Below are 23,942 nucleotides of genomic sequence, written 5' to 3' on the forward strand. Positions count from 1 at the left end.
ATAAAATGTGCAGGAGCTATGTTTTCTTTGGGCTAATAAAACTCTCGGGCAGTGGCAGGGATGCTTGGCACCAAGATGCCTTCCTGTGCCAGCACCCCGCTCAGCCCCCTCCCCGACACCTTGGGGGGACATGGTGCTGGTCTGACCCCACACACATACCAGCTCTCCCAAACACTGGGTACCAAGCACAGGCCCCAGCGCCAACGTGACACACGGCTCCAGCACTGCAAGTGGCACAACTGGGAGTAAATCCACTGTGCCCTGTCAAGGTAAAGTGACAAAAGACCAGCCTGCAATGCAGGAACCGCAGTTATAACAAGATAAAATCAATGCGATATATTACCAGAGATATAAAGATGCCATTAACACTTCAGCACAGAGCCCAGCAGCTTCGCTTGCCGTCAGCAGGGCAGGTGTGCTGTGAGGGCTCCCCATGTTTCTGTCCCATTGCCTGGGTCACCTGCATGCTGGGGCTCAGCTGTGTGTTTATTTGCTGCTCCCCCCAGAAAGTTCTCCTGCTCCCACCTGCCGCCTCCTGGGCTTTGCCCCTGCCCGGTGCCGGAGATGTGGCCGTGCCTGCCAGGGTGGGACGGCACACGGACTCGGTGGGCGCCTTTCCAGTCCCGAGGTGTGAGGACCTGGCAAGGCTGCACCCCTGGGCCAGGCAGGTGCCACCCCTTGTTCTGGGGCTCCCCGTGCGGCTCTGCCACCCACCCGTCAGCCGGTGCTGAGCCCACGCCCTCAGGAACCTCCTGGATGTGTTTGAAGAGGAAGATCAATCCCCACGCACGGCGGGGCAAGCTGCAGAAGGACAGAGGGAAGGCGCAGCGGTGCCTTGGCACGGCGGCTGCGGGCAGGGAGCAGTCTGTGTGCTGGGGACAGGCACTGGGATGTGGGCTGGGGACACGGGCACTGCGGCCGTGCGTGCTGGGGACAGGGATGCCACCCCCTGCACAGCTGTCCATCACTAGGGATAGTTTGGATTATTACCGAGAAGTTGAGTCAAGCTTCTTCTAATTGATTAATCAATAGCCTTAATGAGTTAAGACTCTGTCAAAGAGAGCATCGTCGCTGCTCTGCCCTTTGCTGGCCCTGCCCTGCCCCCCCAAAACCCTCTTGCTGTGGCCGGGCTCTGCCAGCCCGCTGCGCATTGCCGGGGCTCGCAGCGGGCCACGGGGCTGCGGAGGGCTCCTGCCACCGTCACGGAGGAGCCGGAGCCCCCAGGGCTCCCCAGGCAGGGGCAGGCAGGTGAGAGCCCCCAGGAACAGGCTCAGCACGAGGGGCTGCAAAATACCCACGGCTGACGATGGGCGCAGCGGTACAGAGAGCCTGGGGGACAGGGACGGGCACCGCAGCGGTCGGACTCCTGCAGAGCGGAGCCACAGCTCTGCAGAAGTGGAGATGAACGTTTTACGGTAAAATATGCAGAGCGCGGGACAAAAGAGAGAGCGTTCCTCGCATAATGAGACATTGTTAGAGACGAGCTCCCCAGGAAACCAATTAACACGGCGCTTTGTGGGTGTCAGGCCAACACCTGGCAGAAACACCTTTCGCGGGGAGGACCCCCCAGCCCCCCGGCGGTGTTGCGGGCAGCGCGGGGCCGGCTCTGCCCGCCGGGGCTCGGCGTGGGGCCGCGGGCCCCGTGGCACCGGGCACTGGCGCGGCCGCGGGCACGCGCCGGAGCCGCCACCGGGCCTCGGCGCCGTGGGCCGCCGGGGGGAGGCCGCGCTCCGGCCGGGGGGGGCTCGCTCGCAGGCGCCCCCCCCCGCAGCCCCACGGGTGGGTCGCTGCCGCCCGCCCGCGCGGGAACGCGCCGCCCCGGCCCCGCCCCCGGGCCCCGCCCCGCCGCCCGCCATGTCGCTGCGCTTCTCCGCCAACCTGTCGTGGCTGTTCCGGGACCTCCCGTCGCTGCCGGCGCGGCTGGAGGCGGCGGCGGCCGCCGGGTTCGGGGCGGCGGAGGCGGCCTGGCCGGCGGGCTGCCCGGCCCAGGCGCTGCGGGACGCGGCGGAGCGGGCGGGGGTGCGGATCGTCCTCCTCAACACCCCCCCCGGTACCGCCGCGTCCCCCCGGGCGGGCGGGCGGGTAGGGCGCGGGGGTGTCCCGGTGCCGCTGACCCCGCCGCTCTCTCGTAGGGGACCCGGAGGCGGGCGAGATGGGGCTGGCGGCCGTGCCCGGGCGTCAGGCTGCCTTCCGGCAGGGCCTGGCCGCGGCGGTGCAGTACGGCAGGGCGGTGGGCTGCCCCAGGTAGGTGCGAGGCAGGGCCCCCGCCCCGGGGCGCTCCGGCTCCCCCCGACCCCAGCGCACTCCTCCGCAGCCGTCCCGCCGCAGCTCTTCTTCCGAGCGCGGTTCGCCCTTTGCCCCCCGGAGCCGCTCCCGGGCAGCGTCTCCCCGCTGGGGTGCATCGGGCGGGAGCCGGTGCGTTGCAGACCCCTGTGTGCGGGGCCGCGGCCGTAACGCGCTCCCTGGAGCTGACCCCGAGCTGGCAGGCACTCTCGTCCACCCTGCCGTCCACCGCGGAGGCTTTTGTCCACACCTCTACACAACAGTCCCCAAGATAATCCTCCCTTTTTTCCTCCCTGATTACACCAGTTGTTTGCCCCAGGACACAACAGTTACTTTACTGAAGGCCACACTGATTACAGCACAGCAGAGGCACTGTAAGAGATGCAACTGGCACAATCCCCTTCAGAACCCAACGTGGCCCTTTTATTCCATTTACTTTGCATCATTCTTTCCCTTAGAAAGCCCAAAGCCCTGCAGAGGGCACGGGCTGGGCCGGCCAGGGCTTGTCCTGACTCATTTGCACTCTCTGGTAACAGGCAGAGTGAAAAGGTTTTTGTTTTCACTCTACACTTTTCCCCAAACAGTTGCTGAAGAGCCTTGCTCTTGCCTGGCCAGCAAGTTCTGCACGTAGTCTGGCGTAGCCGGGCATTGGCCACCGTCCCCTCCCGGCTCTAAGCCAGCAAGCGGCGAGACAAGGCAGGGAAGCTGTCCCCAGCAGAGGCAGCACCCTGCTGCCCATCCTGCTGGCCTCAGGGCAGCCCCAGGAGCCAGACCCTAAGAGAGCTCCAGCCTCGGGGAGAAAGAAGTAGAGGGAGCTGGCAAAAGACCGAAGAATCAAGGTCTGCAGTTTGTCAGGCAAAAGATTCAAAGACATCCCTCTGCCTACTGCGGTGGGAGGGTGTATGTTTGCGTCCCTGCAGCTCTCTGGCACCTGTTGTGCCTCCTGGAGGGAGATGGCTCCTCTTACCCCCTTCTGTGTCTGCTCCCCTAGCCTGGCCTCATTTTCTATCAGCAGAGGAAGGTGTATTAGATCCAGCCAGCTACTAACCACTGAAGCTGCTGCCTGTGATTGACCTCTCTCTATCTGTAGGATCCACCTGATGGCTGGGCGGGTTCCCCCAGGCGCAGACCGGGCCACAGTAGCAGGCGAGATGGAAACCACCTTCATTGAGAATCTCAGATACGCTGCTGACCTCCTGGCCCAGGTAAGTGGGGAATAGGTCCTGCTCCATGGGTACTTACGTACTCTTAGGGTACCAGGGATGGAGAATCCCCCAGGAGCCTGGCAGGGGAAGGAGTGCTCCCTGCCACAGAGGTGACAGGATGCTCTGCGGGGTGACATTACTGTGTTACAGGAAGACATGATTGGACTGGTGGAGCCTATTAACAACCGCATCACTGACCCTAGCTACTATTTGAACACCCCACACCAAGGTAAGGCAGACATCTCTCCCCAAAATCTCCTTCAGAGGAGGAGAAGCATCCCCAGTCTGAAAGACAGGAGGTTGCCTCACGTGCAGGGAGATGCTGAGGGAACACAGTTGATGAAGAGGATCTCAGGGCTTCACCATGAAGCTTCTAGCTTGGGGGTGATGGTTTCTCATTTCTTGCACCCTTAGCTGCTGCCATCCTGGAGAAGGTGGGACGGCCGAACCTGAAGCTGCAGCTGGTGAGTCAGCATTGAAGATCTCCAGTGTCCAACCTCTACCAGGGAACCTCGCACAGGCCCCCAGGGGAAGCCCAGGGGGTGCAGGCTTGTTACCCCCTCCTGGAGACATGGGGAGGGACAGACACTGTAGCACAGCCATCCTTGATTGCTCCCTACTGAACAGCTGCAGCATCTTCCACTCTCCCACAGGACCTTTTTCACTGCCAGATCATGGATGGGAATTTGTCACACAACCTGGAGACATACTTCCCACTCATCGGTAAGGCCCTGTACCCAAACTGGCTCTGTGGCCGTGGGGCAGGAGCAGCTTTGAGATGGGTCCCTCCTGCCCCACACTCTGTTCTGGCTGGCTGGGGGCGTGGGGCTGCCCTTGTCTCATGCCTGGAGAAGGCTGCAAGCAGGGCTGAGCAGCTCCTGTTCCCTCCCTAGGTCACATCCAGATTGCACAGGTGCCAGGGCGGCACGAGCCCGACAGCCCTGGAGAGTTGAACTTCCCCTACATCTTTGAGCTCCTGGAGTCCCTCGGCTACACTGGCTATGTGGGGTGCGAGTACGCTCCGAAAGGTGAGTGGGCCTGCAGGTGGTCTGAGTCCCACATCCAAGCACAGACCAGTGGGCAGGTCCTGGGGCCAGGCAGGTCCTGGGCATCGGAGTCCCTGCCCGGGGACAAGAGCCCCACCCCGAGCAGAAGCCACTCCAGCTTGCCTGGGCATGCCTGTCGCTCCAGGAGACACCCTGGAAGGTCTGGGCTGGCTGCGCTCATACTGGGAGAGCCGAGGCCTGCAGCACGGTGGGACCAGCAAGGCAGCAAACTAAAACAAGGAAATCACTGGAATAAAAGTCAAAGCAATTTAAAAAAGAGAAGCATGTCTGTCTTCTCTAGGACTAGGGGAGGGTGGTGGGTGGGATGATTCCTAGAGCAAAGTTAGGAGCACCTGTGTCATATTTCCTTTTCCCAGGCCTTACTGTGCCAGCCCAAGCACTCTGACCTCATCTACTCACACAGGGTCTGCAGCATGTCACATCTGGGGAGGGCCTGGGCAGCGCTGTAGGTGACTAGCAGTACGCAGGAGCACCTTCACCTCCGCTCTGCAGGGGTGTGCAGGGAGACGTTTCCAGTCTGCCCCCGTGACGGGAGCATTCGCTCCTTGGGAAGGGCATGAGTTTTCCCAGTCCAGCTCCAGCTGGTGCCTAGAGTTGTGGTAAGATGGCTCGGGGCTGCAAAAGCCCTGCAGTTCTCAAGGCTGCTACCAGTGCCCAGCAATGGCCCTGCAGCAGGTGGAGAAACTGGAGCAAGCAGCCACCTCACAGGCTGCCCAAGCAAGGTAAGAGGCTGGGGGCTGCCTGCCCACAGACACTCAGCGCTGTCTGCCCTGCTCCTCCTGCTCTGGATCAAGTGTGACTGCTGCAAACCCAGCCAGTCCCACAGCCAGGGATGCCTCTGTGCCCTTGCAGGAGGCCTTCCACATCCGAGCCTATGGCACCCGAGTGCGAATCTGGTTCAGTTTATTTCACAGATACATCAATGGCTTTAATGTACATCTCCATAAAACCTTCAACTGGTCCAGTTCACCCTCCCTGTCCCATTTGGTGCTCTCCTGATGAAAGCAAAAGGCCCAAAGCGGGCAGCCGCACTGCCCAGAGCCTTCAAGTCCAGGAGTCTTTCTGCCTAAAGCCAGAGCACTGTGCGATGCTGCCCCGTGCAGAAGACGTGCCGTATGTGTTCGTCCATCCCTTCCGAGCAGGCAGAACTCACCTGCAGATGCCAAAGCCATGTCCCTGAGAGTTGCTCTGCTTCAGGCGAGCCAGAACAGCCAAGCTCCTGCCCTTGCGGTGCGGTTCAAGGTCATTCCATATCAAACCCACCAACACCAGCACACTGAGGGCCACACCAGCCAGCCAACGACAGAGGTGCATATCCCCAGGCTCCTCAGTTCAGTACCTACACGTGCCATGAGCAGCGGTGCCTGCAGTGTCGGAGCACAGGACCCCCCCAGGGGCCTGTTCTTCCCCATCGTCACCCATGGCACAGCCACGCCGAGGGGTCCAGTACACGGGTGCCAGTGCTAGAGCAGGCCTGTCCAGAGGTTGAAGCAGGCAGTGTTGATGACTGACTCCAGGTGGTGGTATGTGGACACAAGCTGGGGCAGAGGGCTCTCGCTGTTCTGGGGCTGCACTGGGAATGGCTCCCGAAAAACCACAGTGAGGCTCTGCTGAGAAGGAGGAGCAGGTCAGGGGACAGGATTCAGACAAGCACTGTGCAGTCCCTAGCCCAGCTGTGTGGGCACTTTTTTGGCAGTGGCAGGCAAGGGCTGGGAGAAGTCTTTTAGGACTTCTTTAGTGCCTCCTCCTGTGACAGAGCATGTTTCAGCCTCCTCCCAATTTTTCTGGTGGAAATTAGGTGCAAGGACTTGCCCACTCACTCTGTCCCAGCCCCCATGCATCTGCAGTTATCCCAACCCCAGCAGCAGCCTCAGGAGAGGAGGGGATCCTACTGCCGCCATAGTAATAGGGGCTTCTAGGGAAATTAGAGGGAAATTTCTTCTTCTAAGGCAAAGAGTAGGAGTGAACAAATGGGGAAGGGGAGGAGATTAAACGTAATAACTGCAATCCTAAAAATAAATGCTGGCTGCTTTATTCTCATTAGCAACTGCACCAACAAGGCAGGGCAAGGGCGGAGGGGGGCAGAGAACACAGTTCAGAAGAGAAGGTTGCAGGAGCTGAAGCAGAAGAAAAATGTGACTTGGTGCACTCAGCATCATGGAGGAATGACACAGGAACTGGATGTTCTCCAGAACCGAATTGCTGCACATCTAGTAGTCAGGTTCCCTAACAAACTCGTAAAGCCATGAGAACAGCTGCGTAACTGCAAAACAAAAAATGCACCATCACCATTTAAGAGGGAAGAGAAAGTGATTTGTGAGCATAACTCCAGCAGCATGCAAGCCTTTAGAGCAGGCTTGAAGAGAAAGAACCATGAGGAAAATGCAGCTTCATGTTACCAAAGTGATGTGCTAACACTAGACTTCTCTTTGATAAGGTAATATTTCTAGACAAAGGAATCATGGTATATCTTATCTGAGCTTCAAGAAGGATTTGATGTAGTGCCATGTGGGATATTTAGGTAAGCTGAAAAGATAGGAATTAACACAAAAATTGTACGGTGAAGATGGTAGAGCTGAAAGGGGAAGTAGCAGGCTGGAGAGGGGTTACAAATGGAATTCCTTCAGGACAGGTTTTGTGACTCATGTTGCCTAGTACTTTAATGAGTCTGGCACAAAGATGAGGAGCATGCTGATAAAGTTTAAGGCACTAATACAGAAGAGAATTGGGATAATGCAAAAAAAGCCCTAGAGACTTTTGAGAGGCCACAGGAATGGGATGAATGTTAAGCACAAAGTAAAAGGTGAGGAACACAAAGGATTTGATGGGAGTCACTGGGAGAGGTGATGGAGGGTCTGGGTACATCATATCAGTGACCACAAGGTGACACTATGACCAGTAAGACATGACCATGAAAAGGCAAATAACACCCTAGGCTGTACTGGAAGCACCAAGAAGGGACAGAAAAGCCTCAGTCCAATTGTGGAAGGCTCTGCTGAGACTCCTCAGTAATACTGGGTGTAGTCTTGGACATCTTTACTTAGAAAGGCTGACCTGAGCCCTAGAGGGCTCTGAATGACAATGAAGCCACTGGGGAAGGGAGGCTCAAGGGCTCAGCTTGTTTAACACAGCAACATGAAGTTAGCAAAAATTTCACCTTCAGACTGTGGAGGTGAATCTAGTGGACCAGGGAGGAAGTGGGTACAGGCACAGTGAAGAGCAGTTTCACCTCTGAGCTACCACTGGCACGAAGAGGATAGAAATGGCCACAACAAAAGCTCCAGCACAAAATGGGAAGGGCTCTCCACCATCAGGTGACAGGCGGCACTGAGCAGCCCTCCAGCAGGAACCGCCTCTGACTCCCCTACCTGCTTTTAAGATGGAGTGCGATTTATTTACAAAGGAATCAGTTAAGCTGCAGTCTCTGCAAAAGCCTCACTGTGGACTGGAATGTCTTGTAGATCCCCTGCTCTCGCATGGAGCCGCATTCCCTGTTAATCATCCTGCACCCTGCCTGGGAGCACAGCCGAAAACAGAGTATTTTTTTCCTCAAGTCCAATGAAGGCCAAGGCCCATGCAGGTTTGCTGGGACCCTCACAGTGCAGGTCCCCTTCCTTTCTGCCCAGGTAGAAGCAGACCACAGGACTGGTGACCCTTCCCAACCAGACCCAGCGTGATCTGGCTTTGGGCTGAATACAGGACTCCCTAAACTGGATAGAGAGAAGGCTGAGAGCATGATCCAAAACCAACCCTACAAAGGAGAAGAGGATCAACTGTTCACTGTTTTCTAATACAAGAACAAAGGGGCATCACATGAAACAAGCAGAAGGACCTTCAAAAACAAGCCAAGGAAGGTAGTTCTTCATCTAGATTGTAATTGCTTCATAGAGCTGCAAGTCAGGGTAAATCATGGATGCCAGAAATTAACCAAACAAAATAAAGCTGTGGAGGGCTATTAAATAAAAGCAAAGGTCACTTCTAGCTCAGTAAAGGCCTGAGCCACAGATGTTCAGATGTTGGGACAGTATTTAGGAAAGGTGTTACAAGCTTCTTGACCTGTTCTTATTCTCCCCATACACCCCTGCCCTTGGCCACTGCTGGATGAATCTAGACAGATCCCTAGCCTCAGCCAATATAGCTGCTCTTATGTTCCCCAGTTCTTACCGTCTTTCCTGAATGAGAATCGAGAAACACAAGAACGAAGCAATCCGTGAACTTCTGGTTGAGCACGACCTGTGAGGAGAGCCACAGCACACGTTGGAAAGGGAACAGTACAAACCCCATGACAGGGATACAAACAGCACCCACCCGGGGATGTGCTGGTGTGCAGGATGAGTGCCAGGATAGAGCCGTGAAGGTGCAGGTTTGCCAGGCTCAAAGGTGAGCCCCATGGGGATATACATGGCATGAGGCTCTGGGGGTGCAGAGCGTCCTGCCTGCCAGGGGCAGTCAAACAGACACAGCTGTACCACAGGAGCACACACCTCATGCTGCACCAGTAGCAGAGTGGAGAACAACATCGTGATGGCGCCTACGTTGTCCTGACAGCCCATGCCAGGCTCACACTGTGAGAAGCCACAGCAGGCAGGGGCCCTGGACAGGGGAGAGCGGCTGCAGGGGGGCGACGGGCTGTGTCTTACCAGATACTGGGTGCCAGTTTCAGCATTGTGGAAGTGCCGACAGCTCTGGGGAAAGCGGCTCAACAGCACTTTGATGAGACTCTGGTACCAGGAGACTGTCATGGTGAGGAAGCATCCCTGCGGGCATGGAAAAGGGCTGATTTCAGCCTCCCTCTAGCCATGGCACCAACAGCCATAATGCCACAGCAGCCTTCAGACCCTGAATCAGATGCATCCCTCACAGCCTGCTGACCTCTGTAGGCAGGTCCATGCAGCCTCACCCTTCCCCTGCCAGCTAGGAGCTATGTTCCTGTCTCTGCCTTCCCACCAAGCAGGAAGAGATGTGCCCTGCAGGTCCTTCACCTGGCGCCCCACGCCAGCCCCAGAGCAGAACAGCGGCTGCTGTGCACCATGGCTCCATCCCTGCTGCTCACCAGCTGGGGGTCGACATCAGCAATAGATTTTCCATGCACGGCATCGAGCAGCTCCTCCAGCTCCACCAGCGAGAGCTTGCCCAGCTTCAGCTTGTCAGAAGCCAGAGGCTCCAGAAGGAAGAGGCGCTTCCAGAGGTTGTCCCTGCGGCAGTGGCACTTGGCCAGCTGCACCATGCTGCTGAGCTGTTTCTGGGCTGAGGCCACCTCGGAGGCCAGCAAGGGGAAGAGCGGTGAGGTGTAGAAGAGCCCTGGCCCCAGTTTGACTTGCGTGCCCCCTGCGTAGAACTCGCTGCTGTCCTCCACGTCCTGCCACAGCTCCCGCTCTGCCGGCTGCTGCTGTCCCAGGCTCGTCTCCGGCTCCGCTGCCTCCCAGGCTGCCCGGCCCACCACAGGCTCCAGCATTTCCCGCTGCAAGCGTGGCAGCTTCTTGAAGCGTCGCATATCGGCTGTGAGCCGGGGAAAGAGCTCCCGCTGGCTAGTCATGATGACGTAGAAACGCAAGCTGAGAGCAAGGAGACACTTGTGACCTGGGGAAGAGCTGCTCCCTTCTCAGCTGGGCTGTGAATGAATCATGGGCCTCTCTGTCCCTGCTAGTAAGGGTGCTCCTCTGCCCAGACAAGGACAGATAGCACACTGCCCAGTTCCCTGCGAGGATCATCCCCAGACAGCAGCAAACCTGCCTGTGATGTCGCAGACAGAGCCAGGCCCTCCCAGAGCCCTCCTCCCCAGCCAGGAAGCTTTCATGTCATGTCTCTGGGCCCCTGGTGCTCACCGGAGCATGCGTCTCTCTGCCTCACTCTGCTCCTCAAATGGTGCTGCACTGTGACAGACCAGGAGGGACACATCAAAGTCATCGTGATGACGCAGACCTTCAGAGTCCTTGTAGGAGCCCGAGCTGGGAGCAAAAGCACAGCAATATGAAGGGGACCTCACTTTGTTCCACCAGAGCTCTTGGTCACAATGGAACTACTGGGCATGGGGAATTCAGCACAGCAGGACTCCTCAGAAGTGCTATGGGAAATGTCAAATGCATGAGCACACAGGCACATCACCCCTGCTGGCCACCTCAGAAAAGCGGGGCAGAACTGCTGCCTGGCACTGTGTAGAACAGTCAGCTTTACTGGCACCTCATGGCAGTGTCCCCAGGACTAGGGGGTACCCACCAATCTCTGGCAGCTCCAGAAACTTTCAGCAGATGCACTCACCTGTTCCAAATGGAGACCAGTGCATATTCATTCTGCTCTGTGCCTGGTGTCCCCTTCTTGTTGTCACTGCCCGTGGCTGGCCGGGCCATGCGCAGGGGTTTCATGTGGTAGGTGTTGGCATGGTCAGCAATGTAGTTGTACAGCTGGTGTGCAGTGATCATGTTGGTGGGCAAGGCCAGCATGCCTAGGGGAAAGGACACATTGTTATCACAGGAGACGCCCAGTGCCTCTTACCCCAGCAGAGCAGTGTCCTACAAACCACTCTGGGGGACAGAGCTCTAAAACAACCCATCTCCCTTCCACAACAGAGCAGCAAAGTCTTCCTCTGGAGCTGGGCTCTTCAGGTCATCCTCTCCCTGTCACCTCCCTGTATACTCCAAAGGTCAGATTTATTTGTAAAGCACTTGGAAACCTTTTGCCAAGTTATGGGCTGGTGATCAACCCCAGACTGATCACATGTTGAGCTACACACCTTGGAAAACGTGGTTGCGGCCAAATTTGGGAATGTCGGGGTGGTGGGCAATGAAATCCTCCAGAAAGCTGGTGAGATGGTAGCCCTGACGGAGAGTCATGTGGGAGCCCAGCAGATACTGGTGGACTATACGCAAGTGGAAGTCATAGCTGAACGAATGCACGTGCATGAGGTCTCGCACCTTGTCACACTCCTCCGTGAAGAGCATGGAGAGCTGCGGAGGGACAGGGAGTCAAGGCAGGAATGTTACCAGGCACCTCACACCCTCCTGCGAAGCCCTGCTGACAGCAAGGCATGGCAGAGCCAGTGCAGCCACCCCTGCGCCGACACCAGAACAGGCTGCAGCCAAGAAGCTGTGTGCACAGTGCAAAGAGCAGACCTGCAGGCCTGGCCCCAGGGCATCCAGCTTGGTGGCTCCTTCCACCCTTGACCCCACTCCAGGTCTCCAGTAACAGCACAGACTGATTGGCACTGCCTCACATTTTGGCATGAGGTTCATCCCCCCTTTAAGCTGAAGGCCATGTGGCTGTGAAGGAGGACACAGCCTTCTTTCAGCCCAGTGTTGCTCTGCACTGCCTCATCCCTAAGTGGATACTGGACACACTGGGGGTGGAGCCCCAGCAAGTTCTGGATCTACAGGCAAAGACTGACTCCCTGAATGTCATTTGAGAGCAGAAAGCAGCACAGGGGCCTGTGGGGAATGGCTGAACCCAGAGATGGGCAACAGCAGAGTTGCTAATGCCCTGTGCTCAGTAACGAACAGGGACCCAGGCTGGCTGCTGGGAAGCCAGATCCAACTGTGTCCAGAGAGAATCCCTCCAGCACACGGCCATCACCTCTGCACAGCGTGCTGGTTCTTCACTGGGGCAGCATCAGCCTGCACACACTCAGCCCTGGCCATGCTCCCAGCACAACTGCAGCTACTGGCACAGGAGAAGGGTTGGTGAAGGCCTCAGCCTTGCCCTTATGCTAGAGGCCCACAGTTTTAATGTCTTTTGGCTCTCTGACACCTCTGGGCAGTTGACCCACACTATAATCCCTTGTCTTAAGAAGGGGGCAAGCAGGGAAAACCAGCAGGAAGAAGGCAGTGGCAGGAGAACAGGCTGTCCTTGCTCTCTGCACCACCTGCACTGCTGCTGCTATGAGCCAGAGGGCAACCCACACAGCCAGGGCAAGCCCAGAGAGAAGCCTATAGCTCTGCCACAGGAAAGGCAGGGCAAAGAGCAAGAAACACAAGGCACTGCCCCCATGCCAGCACCTGGGGCCCACCCCATTCTCCTCCCAAGCTGTGCTGCCCACTGTGGTAGGTACTGCTATGGAAGGCACTGGCACAGGAGGCAAGAGGCAGCTCCCACAGCCAGCACTGGGGGCACGAAGGGTGGAAGCACAGCCAGTGGGAGGTTCAGCCCTGCACTGGCAGGTCCTGCCATGCTCAGCATGGCAGTGAGAGGAGAGGACGTACCGCAGACTCAGAGACGGAGCTGGGTCCCATGCAGCTCTTGCTGCGAGCTCTGGCTGTAAGATTGCCCTGATGGAGAGAGATGCACAGCCAGTGGGAGGAGAGACAAGGCACTGCCCAGCCCTGTTCCTGCATCCAGCCTGTCCTGCACAGGCCCAGGGCGGGACAAGGGGAGAAAAGGGCCAGAGGAGCTCAACTGCCCCATCTGGGAGAACTCTGGGCCAGGCCCCTGCCGCAAGCCCCACACCTCTTGCCCGCTGCTCCCAGGACCATGCCCTTCCACTGCAAAACCAGGCAAAGTCTTTTCCCAAGTCAGTCAAAGAGAGCCTGGATGTTCCCTGCAATGCCAGCTGCAGCCTGGTAACCCTCCGCTGTGCATGTGCGGGCTTCCCAGGAAAGGCTCAGCAAACCCTCAGGCGAGGTCCTGGCAGGCTCCAAGCTTAGGAGAGCCACTCTTGGCATATAGAAGATGCAGCCTTGCTGCAGAGCCACCTTAGAAAGGACAGTATGGTCACACACACCTCCTGCCTCAGACAGACTGGGGCTGACCAGCCTGTAGACAGCCACCCAGTGCCCTGGGGACAGGCAGGAGACACCTTGACACACCAAGAGAGAAGGGAGCAGGCAAACCCATGGTGTTGTAGAGCAAGGCACAGAGGTATCAAGAACCAGGGTTCCTGGTGCAGAAAGTGATCTCCTCCCACAAAGGGCAGCCAACCATGTTCACATATCCCTGTTCCCATTCCATTTCCTTCTTGTTCCAAGGGAAGCGGAGAGCTTCTGGCTTTCCATGCACTGGCTTTCCCTGGAGCAGTCATCTTTGCCAGAATTGCTCCTATTGCTCCCCAGTCTGCTCTATCTTGCTCCCTAAGCTAGGACAGGCATCATCCTCTTGCCAGACTTCCCACCCTCTTTCACTGCACTCCAGACCTGCTCAAGCAGCATGGATGGAGGGCATGTGGCTGCCGAAGGTTCTCTGTGGTTTTGCTTTTCCATAAGGAGGGAACAGAGCTCTCTAGAACTTGCTACACCTGGAATGCCCACTCTGTCCCAGAGATGGCTGCCTCCCCAAAGCATCCCTGACCCTGAGAAGCACCAGCTGTGCCTGCAAAGCCATTACCTGGGAGTTCACAGACTGTCCCATGGGGATCCGTGAGCACTCCAGCGCGTACTGCTTCACACAGAAGTAATAGCCCTGGAAGAGAGAGCACATGAGCACAGTGCAGGCCTTGGGCCTCTCCAGGGAAGAACAGCCCCCATGCTTCATCCTCTGGGCTGGCTCCCAGACACTCCTACTCCATGTTTTGTCTCCCTTCCTGTCTGAATCAAGCTGGCCCAGCCAACACATGCCTGAGTACAGAGCACCCTACCTGGTGCTGAGCCCTTGTAGCTTTTATTAGCCCCCCCTCCAGGCAGCTCTTACTGCTCTGAGCCCTGCAGAACCATCTCTACCTGATCCACAGTCCTGCAGGACCACAGAAGAGGCAGGACAAGAAATGAAGAATCACATATCCCTGCTGCACTCCTCCTCATCACTCTCTCACTGCTGAAGACTGTCTCTGAACCCCCAGAGATCATACTTTGTTTCTTATTCTTTCTTACCTGGAATGCCAACTCCATCAGCACAATCCCACCTGGAAGAGCTCTCTGTAGGTGATAGGTGGCAACAGCAGGGCTTGTGCTCTGGGAAGAGAATGACAAAGCTGAAAAGGTTCTCTGGCATAGGAAAGCAACCCAGGGTGTGAGGCTGTCACAAGACTGTGTGGCAGAGGTGGAAACAGGAGCCTCAACAACTGAGCACCCTCACTGGAGGGAGATGAGCAGACGTGCCAGAGCTGAGCGTGACAAGAATTCTAACAAACTTAATACACACCCTTTGAGAGGGCACACCAGGCACACTATTCCCTTCACCTCCTGTTTACTCAAGACAGGGTGTCTCTAGAGTTTGAGGACACTGTGAGCTGAGGAGTGATGCTGCCCATAAAACCTCACTCCCAGCTCTTCCTGCTGAGCTCTCCTCAGACCATCACATCTGCCTGACATAGTGGCTATGAGAGGCATCCAGTTTGGACTTGGAGCTTAGCTGCCAGCAAATTCATCTGTCCCCTGTTAAAGTTGTTCCAGTGGATTGCTCTTATCTCATTTAACTGCAAGGTGCTGCCTTGCCCACAATGCTGTACCAGTATCAGTCAAAGGCAGATGCCAGGAAAGTGTCAGAAAAGGGTGAGCAAATGTTATGTGCTCCCATCACCCCTGGGTGATTTCATGAGCCAAGGTGGCTTTTGCCTATCTAGTGATGGATTCCTCTTCTAGGTACTTACCTACTCTCTCGTAAGCTCGTTTTCACAGAACTCATGTAAGCTCTTAGTGTTCACAAAACCTTTTGATAATGAGCACTGTTACCTGCTGCACAAAGACACACTCCCTTCAGCTTTGAAACTGGCTCCCAATACTTTCATTTGATGCTGTCTAGGTGATTTATTGAATAAGACAGCAAGGAATCAATCCCTTTCCAGGTTAGCTACAATTTGGTAGAGCTCTGTCCTGTTCCTTCCTAGTTGCTACTTCCTTAGAAATGAGGAACCTCAGCCTGCTCTTCCTGCTCTCACAGCAGAGCCATTCCAGGTGTGTCTCCTCTGACCTCTTCAACTTCAGTATTCATCTCACTAAAGATCCTTCTGCCCCAGAGTTGTCCTTAACTACAGATGCTGAGGTAAACCTCCAGAATCACACCCAAAGGCAGCTGACCTGGCCCCATGTCACCCTGCTCCTCTTCTGAGTACCCTCCAAGTTGTTGCCGTCCTTTTGAGATTTGTCCTGGGTTCCACCCAGGCCCAGGAAGGGCTCTGAGGGCTGCAGGATGACATGCAGGAGGGCAAGAAGGTCTCATCTGACCCAACATCCCAAAGATGGTGCTGAGCTAGACAGACTTTTTTTGGCTTTGATGCTTTCTCTGCCTTTTCACATGCTTTCTGCCTGAAATTGATTCAAAAGCCAACCAGGAGAACTGCCCCACTCCACAGCCTGACTTCCATCCCAGTTCCACCCATCTCATGGACATGCACTCACCTTTGGACTCCCTTCTGCTTTTGGCTTCGTGTAGGAAAAGGACCCTCTCCCCTCCACACCCATTGCTGCCAGAGCTCGGATCCGGCTTGTGCTACTGGAAATGACAGCAGAGACAGCCTTGAGCAGGGGAGCCAACACCGTGTGTCAAACCAGGGCATAGCTCAGTGTGGCCGCCCTTCAACAACAACAGGGCTCCCAGAACGTCACTGACCTGCGAGTGGTGGGTGAGGGTGGCCGCACCTGGACCAGAATGAAGCCCATGCTCTGCAGGTACTGGATGTATTGCTGCAAGAAGGCATTGCACATCTCCTGCAGCCAGGGCTCCTCTTTCACCTTGCAGGGCAGCGCTTCCGCCGAGTCACAGCTGTGGCTGCGGTCTCTCCCCGAAGCTGTAGAGTCATTTGAGCGGTGGCGCTTCTGGAAGACAAAATCGTTTCCTAAGGAGAACTGCTGTGACTGGCCCCCACACATGACACTTGCTGGGACATCACCAGTCCTGGCTGAGCAGAGGGCAAACCTCTCTCTGTCAGAGTACTAACAGCTGGTTCCCCAAACACTGTCCTAGTGCACGTGCCAAAATGCAAGATCCAACCCAGCCATGGACAGGCCTAACAGCCCTGCAGCAGACTGCAGGAAAAGGTGTCCTGGCAGAAAAGGAAAATTCACATCCCCTTATGAATCCTGCTGAGTTTGCAGGATTTACTAGTAGTTCAGCAGCACTGAATAGAAATAGTGTTTCCTTTTAACCATTTTCAGTTCTCCTTTTCACGACTTAAGTGTCTGTGCTGTGAGAGACGGAGATTTCTTTTCTTGATCTCTGTATTTCAATGCTGTGGCTCTTTTACATATTTCTATCTGTCCTTCCATTCACCTACTCCAGGAGCAATCTCCTTGCCTGGGATCTCTGGCTACTCTCTGACCTTCTCTGAGGCTCTCTAGGTCAGTGCCATTGCCCCAAGATGCTTGGTCTCACTGTCCAGATGAAGACACTGATACACTAGTATTCTGGAAATGTATTGAAGTATTACTCATAATACTAACACCCCTTTCTGATGAACGGTTTGCCTTTTGTATCCAACTGATTTCTTCATGAATTGAAGAAATCCACTGAGCTGTCTGCTCTGTACAGGCTCTGCAGTTAGTGTACAATATAGGAGTTCTAATTTATCTCTACATTGTTCTCTGTTTTACTGAGAACCAGGTCCCAGCTCCCACAATACCCCTCATTTCACAGGCTACTCAGGTCTCTCTCAAGTTCATTTTCTGTTCTGACAAATCTGAACAGCCATACAGCATTGCAACACCCAACATCTCATATGTACTGCAATAAATGATCTGGACATACAGAACCCAATACACAACCTTGAAACCCCTGCTGCCCAGCTCTTCAAATTGAATAACCAATTTTCATTTCGCTCTGTTCCAAAAACAAAGTGAAGTTTTCATTCTGTGATGATACTTTTCCTTTTGCTTACGAGTGCTCAATTTCTGTAGCAATCTCTGCTTAAAGACCCTATCAGAATCTTTTTGACACTTAGATAAATTACAAGAGCCTGTTCTTCCCTTCTGACACACATACAGTCCATGAACAGCCAGTACAGGATCTGCACCAGTTAAAATCTGCCAGACTGCAACCTGATCAGGATTCAAATGATTAGCTTTCAATTGTTCCAGTTATTTGCTGGGTCCAGGGAAGTTCACCAGGTCTGGCTGCTGAATGCATAAAGGGAAGTTCTGCTTCCCCAACAGATCAGTACCAGACAACACACTCTGATGGCTTCACTAGACTCAGCCCTGAATTCCCTGGGTAGAAAAAGGGAGTCAGTCTCCTCCAGGGATGGTGTGGCTGCCCAAGAAAGGCTTTGAGGACCCACAGATTTTCAGAGTTTCCATCTTACAGGGTGAAAATTCACCCTGTAATGCAGGGGTGAGCTCAGAGCACCTCTCTCTTGGTAAAAGATTGCAAAGCCACCCTTTGCTCCAGTACACAAAGCCCAATGCCACTGGCACTTGCTGATACTCACCTTCCCCTCTACCTTGCCCTGCTGGTCAGTCTGGATCTGCTGCCGGAAAGCTGGATCGAAGAGCAAGGGGGTAGCACAGTAGTGAACCAGGCGCGAGGACTGCTTCAGGGTCTCCAGGTCTGCCAGCTGCACAGCACAAGAGGCACATGGTTACAGCACACATCCCTCATCAAGCCTGGGAGCAAGCAGTCCGCAACACTGCACTGCTGCTCACATGGAAATCAAACTCAAGAGGGAAGCTGCTGCTTTACAGCCTTTCCAGTGTTGGGCAGTGAGGCCCCATGCCCAAGTGTGGTGCTAGAGCCCAGCAACCCCCGAAGTCCAAGCAGAGATCACTGGTCCACTGCCAAACACCATCCCCGACACCCATCCTGCTCTGAGCTCCAGTGCTCCCTTTGCCATAGGGAAGCTGGTGCTACCAGTGCGCTGTGAGAAGGCCCAGTCTGCTACCCGCTCACTTGGGCTGCACTTACACTGATAGGCATGTTGGACTGCGCCGATCTCTGCTGCCAGGTAACAAAGAGATTTTCAATCTTCATCTGCTTCTCCAGTTCTGGAGGAAAGAGAGCAGCCATGAGTATCAAGCCACCACCCCAAGTACTGCCACGCCTCTTCACTCCCACCCTACACAGGCCATAACCCATTCCCTCATGGCACCCTGACAGGAGGAGCCAAAAACTGTCCCCTGTGCCAGAACTCTTGCTTTACCTTTCCTCTCCAGGGTCTTGATTTCCAGGAACTGGGCCCCATGCCGAGACACGGGGTCAAAAGGTCCCAAGTCAGGCCCATGGGGTATGCGCTTGACAGTGGTAACATCCCGCAGAGCTTCATCAAAGGGCACCACATCAGGATGGAAGTGCAGAGATGGCAGGCTGCGGGCAGAGCTGCTCAGTCGGCCTTGTTCCTTGCTAGGCGGAGGGCTGGAGCTCCGGATCAGCGCATCCACTTCCAAAGTGGAGTTCAGGAAAGGATTTGGCTCCTAAGCAAGCAGATACAGGCATGAAAGCCTCCTTACTGCCAGCCTTAGAGCAAACACCCCCAAGAACAGAGGAAACCAAATTTTGGTCACCTGCAGACACATCTGTTGGCTAGCATTACCAGTCCTGAGAATAGGTGGCCCAGTAGAAAGCCCATTCCCCAGCCTCTTCCACCCTAAATAATCTAGTCAAAGGTAAGTGCTGCCAACAGCAGAACCTGCTTCCCTTTCCATTTCTAGTTGTCTCCAAGAGTGGACAGCAACAGCCTGGCTGGCCATGGCCATAGTCAGACACGTGAGCACCTGGGGATGCTCTGCCAACAAGCACACAGAAGCTCAGAAGTGTCTGCAACCCTCCTCAGCCCCCTGAGCTGCTAAGGACCCTCTGAAGAGGACAGAACTGCCCTGCCAGGCAGGGTGCCCTACCTGCTTGCTGTCCTCATGCCATGGTGTGTCCATGAAGCAGTGGTGGTGGAAGAGTCCCAGCTTCTGGCTGAGCAGGCAGTGCACAATGTGGGACCGGGCATTCTGCCACTGCAGCAGGCGAGTCAGCGAGCAGTTCAGGTTGGCCCCCAGGTCTGGGGACCAGTTGTAGGTGTAGAGTGTCAGCTGGAGAGAAAGGAGGGGAGGAGGGAAGGACCTGCTCAGAGAGGGCCTGCATGGTGACACAAACTGCCCCAGGTGCTCTGGGTGGTATCTGCTGCAGCCAGTTTCAGATGACAAGGCTGGGACAGAAAGTGGCATCAGCTCATTCACAGCCTCCTGTTAACAGCCACAGCAGTGGTGCTGGTACTTGCACTGGCAGCACAAGTGCCCAGCCCTATGTGGGTCTTGCTGTGAGGAGGGAAAGGGCAATTATAGTCCACAGTGGGGCACCTGAAGTCAGAGACAGCAAGGGCTGCTGCCCACCCTGGCACTTCCCATAGTGCTGCAGGGAACCCCCAGCTCTGCTTGTGGCCCAAGCAGACATCCTGCAACTGCACTGCTGCTTTGGAGGGCTCCTGTTTTGGGAAGGCTGGTTGCCTGCAGAGACACTCATCCTCTTCTTCCTAGCCTTGGGCCAGTCAGGAACAGCCTGGCTTTCAGGAAACATCACCACACAGGCACCATTGCTACCTTTTTGTCGATGATCTCCATGAAGAGGAACCTTTGCCGGGGTGCCAGGTCTCGTCCAACAAGGCTGGGATCAGAGCCTCTCTCTGCTGAACTCAATTCCATGGCCTCAAAGCGCTGGAGCCCTTTGTGAGCTGGAAGAAGCCAGAGTTATGACCCTCGGTACCAGTTCATCCCACTCTTACATCCCACATGCTGTTAAGGTGGCATGACAGGATGTTGTACTGCAGTAGTGCTCAGCTCATCTTGAAATAAGCAGTTACAAGCAAATTTGGGAATAAGATCTCAGGAGCTGAAAACAATCCACTGCCCACCTCTGGGCAGTCTGTCCCAGCAAGGAGGGGAACCCTGTTTATACATGTCCCACCCTAAAATCCCCCAGCACACAGTCCCATAGACCCTGGCTGGGCACTCACCCTGCTCTGTGCTGCAACGCCACTGCTGGAAGTTGCGTCCCAGCAGGATGAAGTGTCTGACGGCAGCAGGGCGAGGGCTGGCACTCTGGCCAGGCTTGTAGGGCAGGAAGGCAGCGCCCCGATGGCAGCTGCAAAGAAGAGCACCAGAGGTGGCTGACAAGTACAGCCATGGCAGCAGAGGCTGGCACAGCTGACTGGCATTTGCTGGTGCCAAACAGCCCCCTGTGAACCACATAACTCACCAGATCTGCTCAAACACCTTAACAGTGGTGTCACTTGCCAGGGCAGTGACCAGGCTCACCACTTCCACCAGGATGGAGGACAGAAGGAAACGGGACACAATCTCCAGTGAGCACTGCTGCACCGATGGGCACCCTGCACAGAAGAAGTACTGTAGAGCAAGGTGCCAGGCTGCCCCAGAGCCAAGCCCTGCCCACCTGGGCAGCAGAGAGGGCTAAGGAAGCCCCAGTGCAGGGCTGCTGCCCAGAGCAGTCCAAGTTCTTGCCTTGCCAGGGACTGAAGCAGACAGAGCAGGAGAACAAGGACCTTATATGCAGGAGGAGAAGACAAAGGCTGAAATAAGCCTTGGTTTCAGGCTCTGGCCTGAACTGGAACCTAGACCAAACTCCCTGCATGCCCTGAGCACAGTACGTTATTCCTCCACTTATTGTTTGTTCCCTGGCTTACTCCTCACCAGAGGAAGAGGACAGCTCTACCTTGCCAGCAGGAGGTATGAGTATAAACACTGCAGTGAGCAGTAGCCAGAAAGCAGCAACAGGGCAGCCACACAGATCCAAATCCCATCGTATGAAGGGCATTCCTTCTCCTCTCCCTCCCTGCAAGAGTTGGGGTCTCCCATGCAGCTTGACAGCCCCAGAGCATGTTGCAGTGGCTCAGATCCTCCCTCCCTGCTACATCTGGGAGCTAAATCACTACCGCAGCTGCTGTTGGAGTCCAGGTCTCTCCAAAGCAGCTGCAGCCAACTTCAGCAAATCCTGGACTCAGAGCACATCAGGCATAATCACAGGCATTAGCAAGTTTGTTCAGATACACAGACACATGCCAGGACTCCTGCCACAGCTCTGTAATGCTGATGCTGGCCCTGAGGCCAATGGGACTCCCGGGGAGTCTGGGGAGAGTTGGGTTCAAAACTCGGCAGAGATCAGCAAGGGATGAAGACAGATGGCTTAGTGCCATGAGGACTTGTCCTTGGAGCTCTGGGTAGGCCCAATCCTAGCCCATCTGGAAGAGGTGGGGCCTAAGACACATACCCAGGTGGTTCATGAATGCCATCCACTGCTGACAGGTTTGACTGAAGAGTGGGTGCACGGTACCTACATCCCCTTCTTCCAACTGGCAGGCTCGGCGCCTGGGAAGAGGGAAGGCAAGCACAGTTATACCAGAGCAGTCAACAGCAACAAAGGCACAAAAGTGCAATGGTCCCCTCCCAGCTCCAGAGCAGAGCCCAGGGAGCCTCTTTTTTGGGTTGTTACAGCCCTTAAGCTTGGTCCCTCTGGGTCAGTAGTCATAGGGGTGTCAGGTGTTGCACAGAGACCCACAATGCAGGGAAGGCATCTCTGGCAGGGAGAACCAGCAGTGCTCCCAGCAGCATGCCAGCAATGAGGATCAAGACTTTGTGCATAGAAGGCAGCTCCCCTAACTGGCTGTGTAAGGGAGAAACTACACGGAAAGGGGATGCGGTCCAGAGGGACACATATGGAGCCAGCAGGATGTCAGGCTGCAAAGCAATGTACAGCAGATGGATGGGAACAACACCCTGGCTGCCTGGCCCACAGGCTGTGCTTGCCTCTGTGCCTGTTCCAGTTCAGCTGTGGCTGTGGCCCGATCCTGGCTCTGGTGCTGCTTGACACTCTCAGTCTTGTGCCGCCGCCTTGTGCGAGCCTCTTCTGGCCTCTCCAGCACAATGTCATCCGTAGTCTTGGGGCTGCCCAACTCTGAGGACTCTGCCTTGCTCTAAGGAGAAGGGGGTAAGTTAACGCTGTGCACAAGCATGGCCTAGCCAACGCCCTGATCTCAAAGTCCCTGCTACCAGCCTGGCCTCCCAACCCCAGCCAGATCCCTCTTCTCCACTCCTCCTGGCCTGACACACCATGAGGACACACAGGCCCTGCTCCTCACTGGTCCCTCAGCAACATTACCAGCATGTCCCAGAAGCTGCGGCGTCCCAGTTTGCTTGTGGGTGTCACTGGCTCTCCAGAGCTGGACGAAGGGGCAGAAGTGAAGTGCAAGGGTGGAGGACAGCTCCTGCCAGCCCCACCAGTGGCCAGTCCCTTGGTCTCCGACATGGTCCTCCTTAGGCCTCCTGTGGAGACAGAACAAATCAGGTTCCCCAGAGCCTATCACTGCGACACCACTGGTGTCCCTGTGTACCCCACTGTGGCTGGCCAGAGCCTGGCTGGAGAGAAGGGAGAGAGCCCTCAGTAACATCCAGCAGAAGTGGATTGAGTCTTGGGGAGCAGACAGACCTTTAAATATCTTTTCCAACCCTAATTTCTATGATGCTTCTTCCCCGAGACATCACACAGCACAGCTTGCAGAGGGGAGAGCAGCTTCCTCCCTCCCAGTGCCCCCAGTCTGAGTGCCCCCAGCACAGCCAACCTCTCGTAGGCCATGCAGGTGCGGGAGGAGAGAGGCTGGCTGGGGGCTCAGGGTGGCCATCCTGGCCAGGCTCTCACCTGCAGAGCCCAGCTCCTCCAGGTCTGCAGCACCTAGGGGACAGGCAGCTTCCACGCAGAGCGGGGCTGGCAGCACAAGGAACTCCATGACGGCATCGCAGAGAGCGTGGCGCAGGGCCCCACGCAGCTTCTCCGACAGCTGCAGCAGGCTGATGTTGCCCTTCTCCCAGATATCCAGGCGCACCAGCACATGGGGCTCTGTGAGGAAAGGGCAGTTCTGCATGGCTCTGCAGCCCCATCTTCGCCAGCCCTCCTCGGTGCCCCAGGGGATGTGGAGGCAGCAAGGAATGGGCAGCTTGGGGCCTGTTTCACTCCATACCTGAATGCTGCGGGGTGCCAGCCTCTGGCTGGTGCCTGCTGACTGCAGTGAGGCTTTCAAAGTCGGTGTCCTGAAGCAGGCCCACGATGGGCGAGGAGGAAGGCAGCTTCAGAGGGTCAGGCCTCTCCCCATGGGGCAGCGAGGTGGGGTTGCCATGCTCATCCACGAACGTCAGTGCAATGCACGCGATTCCTGCCAGGGAGAGTCGGAGACAGCCTCCATCAGCCCAGCACTGAGTACACCCTGACAAGCCCTGCCTACAGTCTGACACCCCGCGCCTGGGACCGTCATGTCACCACTTGGATTGCGCAGTGCCATGTGGCAGGCAGGGCCCACAGGAGGGCATGCAGCCAGGGGAGCAGAGGCTAGCTGTGCCTGTGGGGAGCCAGGGTAAGAAGCATGGTGTTTGGCACAGGGTATCCCCATCACTCTGAGAATCTCTCTCCTGAAGTCACAGCAGCTTTCACCCTGCTCTGCAGGAGCTTCTGGGGTTGTCCAGTCCCATATGCAAGGGGAAAGAATCTTCACTTGCCCCAGGAGGGCCTTTACACAGAGATCCAGGATAGGGCTCACCATCCTTATCCT

At 56.0% G+C, this 23,942-nt stretch overlaps 2 protein-coding genes across 9 annotated transcripts in view; one reads left to right on the forward strand and one right to left on the reverse strand.

Moving 5' to 3' along the window:
- The first annotated feature begins 1,839 nt into the window (after positions 1-1,839).
- On the forward strand, positions 1,840-4,806 carry HYI (hydroxypyruvate isomerase (putative)). Its single transcript, XM_074908155.1, has 8 exons — positions 1,840-2,050; positions 2,133-2,244; positions 3,374-3,488; positions 3,639-3,717; positions 3,903-3,952; positions 4,142-4,211; positions 4,382-4,516; positions 4,680-4,806. The coding sequence occupies exons 1-8, from the start codon at positions 1,855-1,857 to the stop codon at positions 4,766-4,768; spliced, it is 846 nt and encodes a 281-aa protein (XP_074764256.1). The 5' UTR covers positions 1,840-1,854; the 3' UTR covers positions 4,769-4,806.
- Positions 4,807-5,404: 598 nt separating this feature from the next.
- SZT2 (SZT2 subunit of KICSTOR complex) overlaps positions 5,405-23,942 on the reverse strand; it is a 58,746-nt gene continuing 40,208 nt past the window's right edge. For 2 of the 8 annotated variants that reach the window (XM_074906387.1, XM_074906385.1), the window contains exons 50-73: positions 23,358-23,549; positions 23,039-23,236; positions 22,502-22,665; positions 22,150-22,316; positions 21,614-21,711; positions 20,585-20,717; positions 20,343-20,470; positions 19,930-20,060; positions 19,240-19,422; positions 18,546-18,816; positions 18,311-18,390; positions 17,838-17,963; positions 16,025-16,230; positions 15,814-15,907; positions 14,347-14,427; positions 13,865-13,939; positions 12,748-12,813; positions 11,286-11,499; positions 10,814-10,997; positions 10,381-10,503; positions 9,609-10,110; positions 9,196-9,312; positions 8,720-8,788; positions 5,407-6,165 (exon numbers count right to left, since the gene is read on the reverse strand). In XM_074906387.1, coding sequence (XP_074762488.1) covers positions 6,019-6,165; positions 8,720-8,788; positions 9,196-9,312; positions 9,609-10,110; positions 10,381-10,503; positions 10,814-10,997; positions 11,286-11,499; positions 12,748-12,813; positions 13,865-13,939; positions 14,347-14,427; positions 15,814-15,907; positions 16,025-16,230; positions 17,838-17,963; positions 18,311-18,390; positions 18,546-18,816; positions 19,240-19,422; positions 19,930-20,060; positions 20,343-20,470; positions 20,585-20,717; positions 21,614-21,711; positions 22,150-22,316; positions 22,502-22,665; positions 23,039-23,236; positions 23,358-23,549 — 3,749 coding nt within the window. In that variant the 3' untranslated portion in view covers positions 5,407-6,018. Of the gene's footprint in view, positions 6,166-8,719; positions 8,789-9,195; positions 9,313-9,608; positions 10,111-10,380; positions 10,504-10,813; positions 10,998-11,285; positions 11,500-12,747; positions 12,814-13,864; positions 13,940-14,346; positions 14,428-15,813; positions 15,908-16,024; positions 16,231-17,837; positions 17,964-18,310; positions 18,391-18,545; positions 18,817-19,239; positions 19,423-19,929; positions 20,061-20,342; positions 20,471-20,584; positions 20,718-21,613; positions 21,712-22,149; positions 22,317-22,501; positions 22,666-23,038; positions 23,237-23,357; positions 23,550-23,942 lie in introns of all 8 variants that reach the window. The other 6 variants (XM_074906391.1, XM_074906388.1, XM_074906386.1 and 3 more) reach the window with 6 other exon arrangements.

Source organism: Athene noctua, chromosome 5 (assembly GCF_965140245.1).
Source record: "Athene noctua chromosome 5, bAthNoc1.hap1.1, whole genome shotgun sequence".
NCBI lineage: Eukaryota > Metazoa > Chordata > Aves > Strigiformes > Strigidae > Athene > Athene noctua.

Bases quoted from the DNA above. Each gene is read 5' to 3' on its own strand.
- HYI (XM_074908155.1), top strand. From the start codon at position 1,855: ATGTCGCTGCGCTTCTCCGCCAACCTGTCGTGGCTGTTCCGGGACCTC. The intron at 4,212-4,381 runs GTAAGGCCCTGT...TTCCCTCCCTAG, and splicing joins GACATACTTCCCACTCATCG to GTCACATCCAGATTGCACAG. The intron at 4,517-4,679 runs GTGAGTGGGCCT...CTGTCGCTCCAG, and splicing joins GTGCGAGTACGCTCCGAAAG to GAGACACCCTGGAAGGTCTG.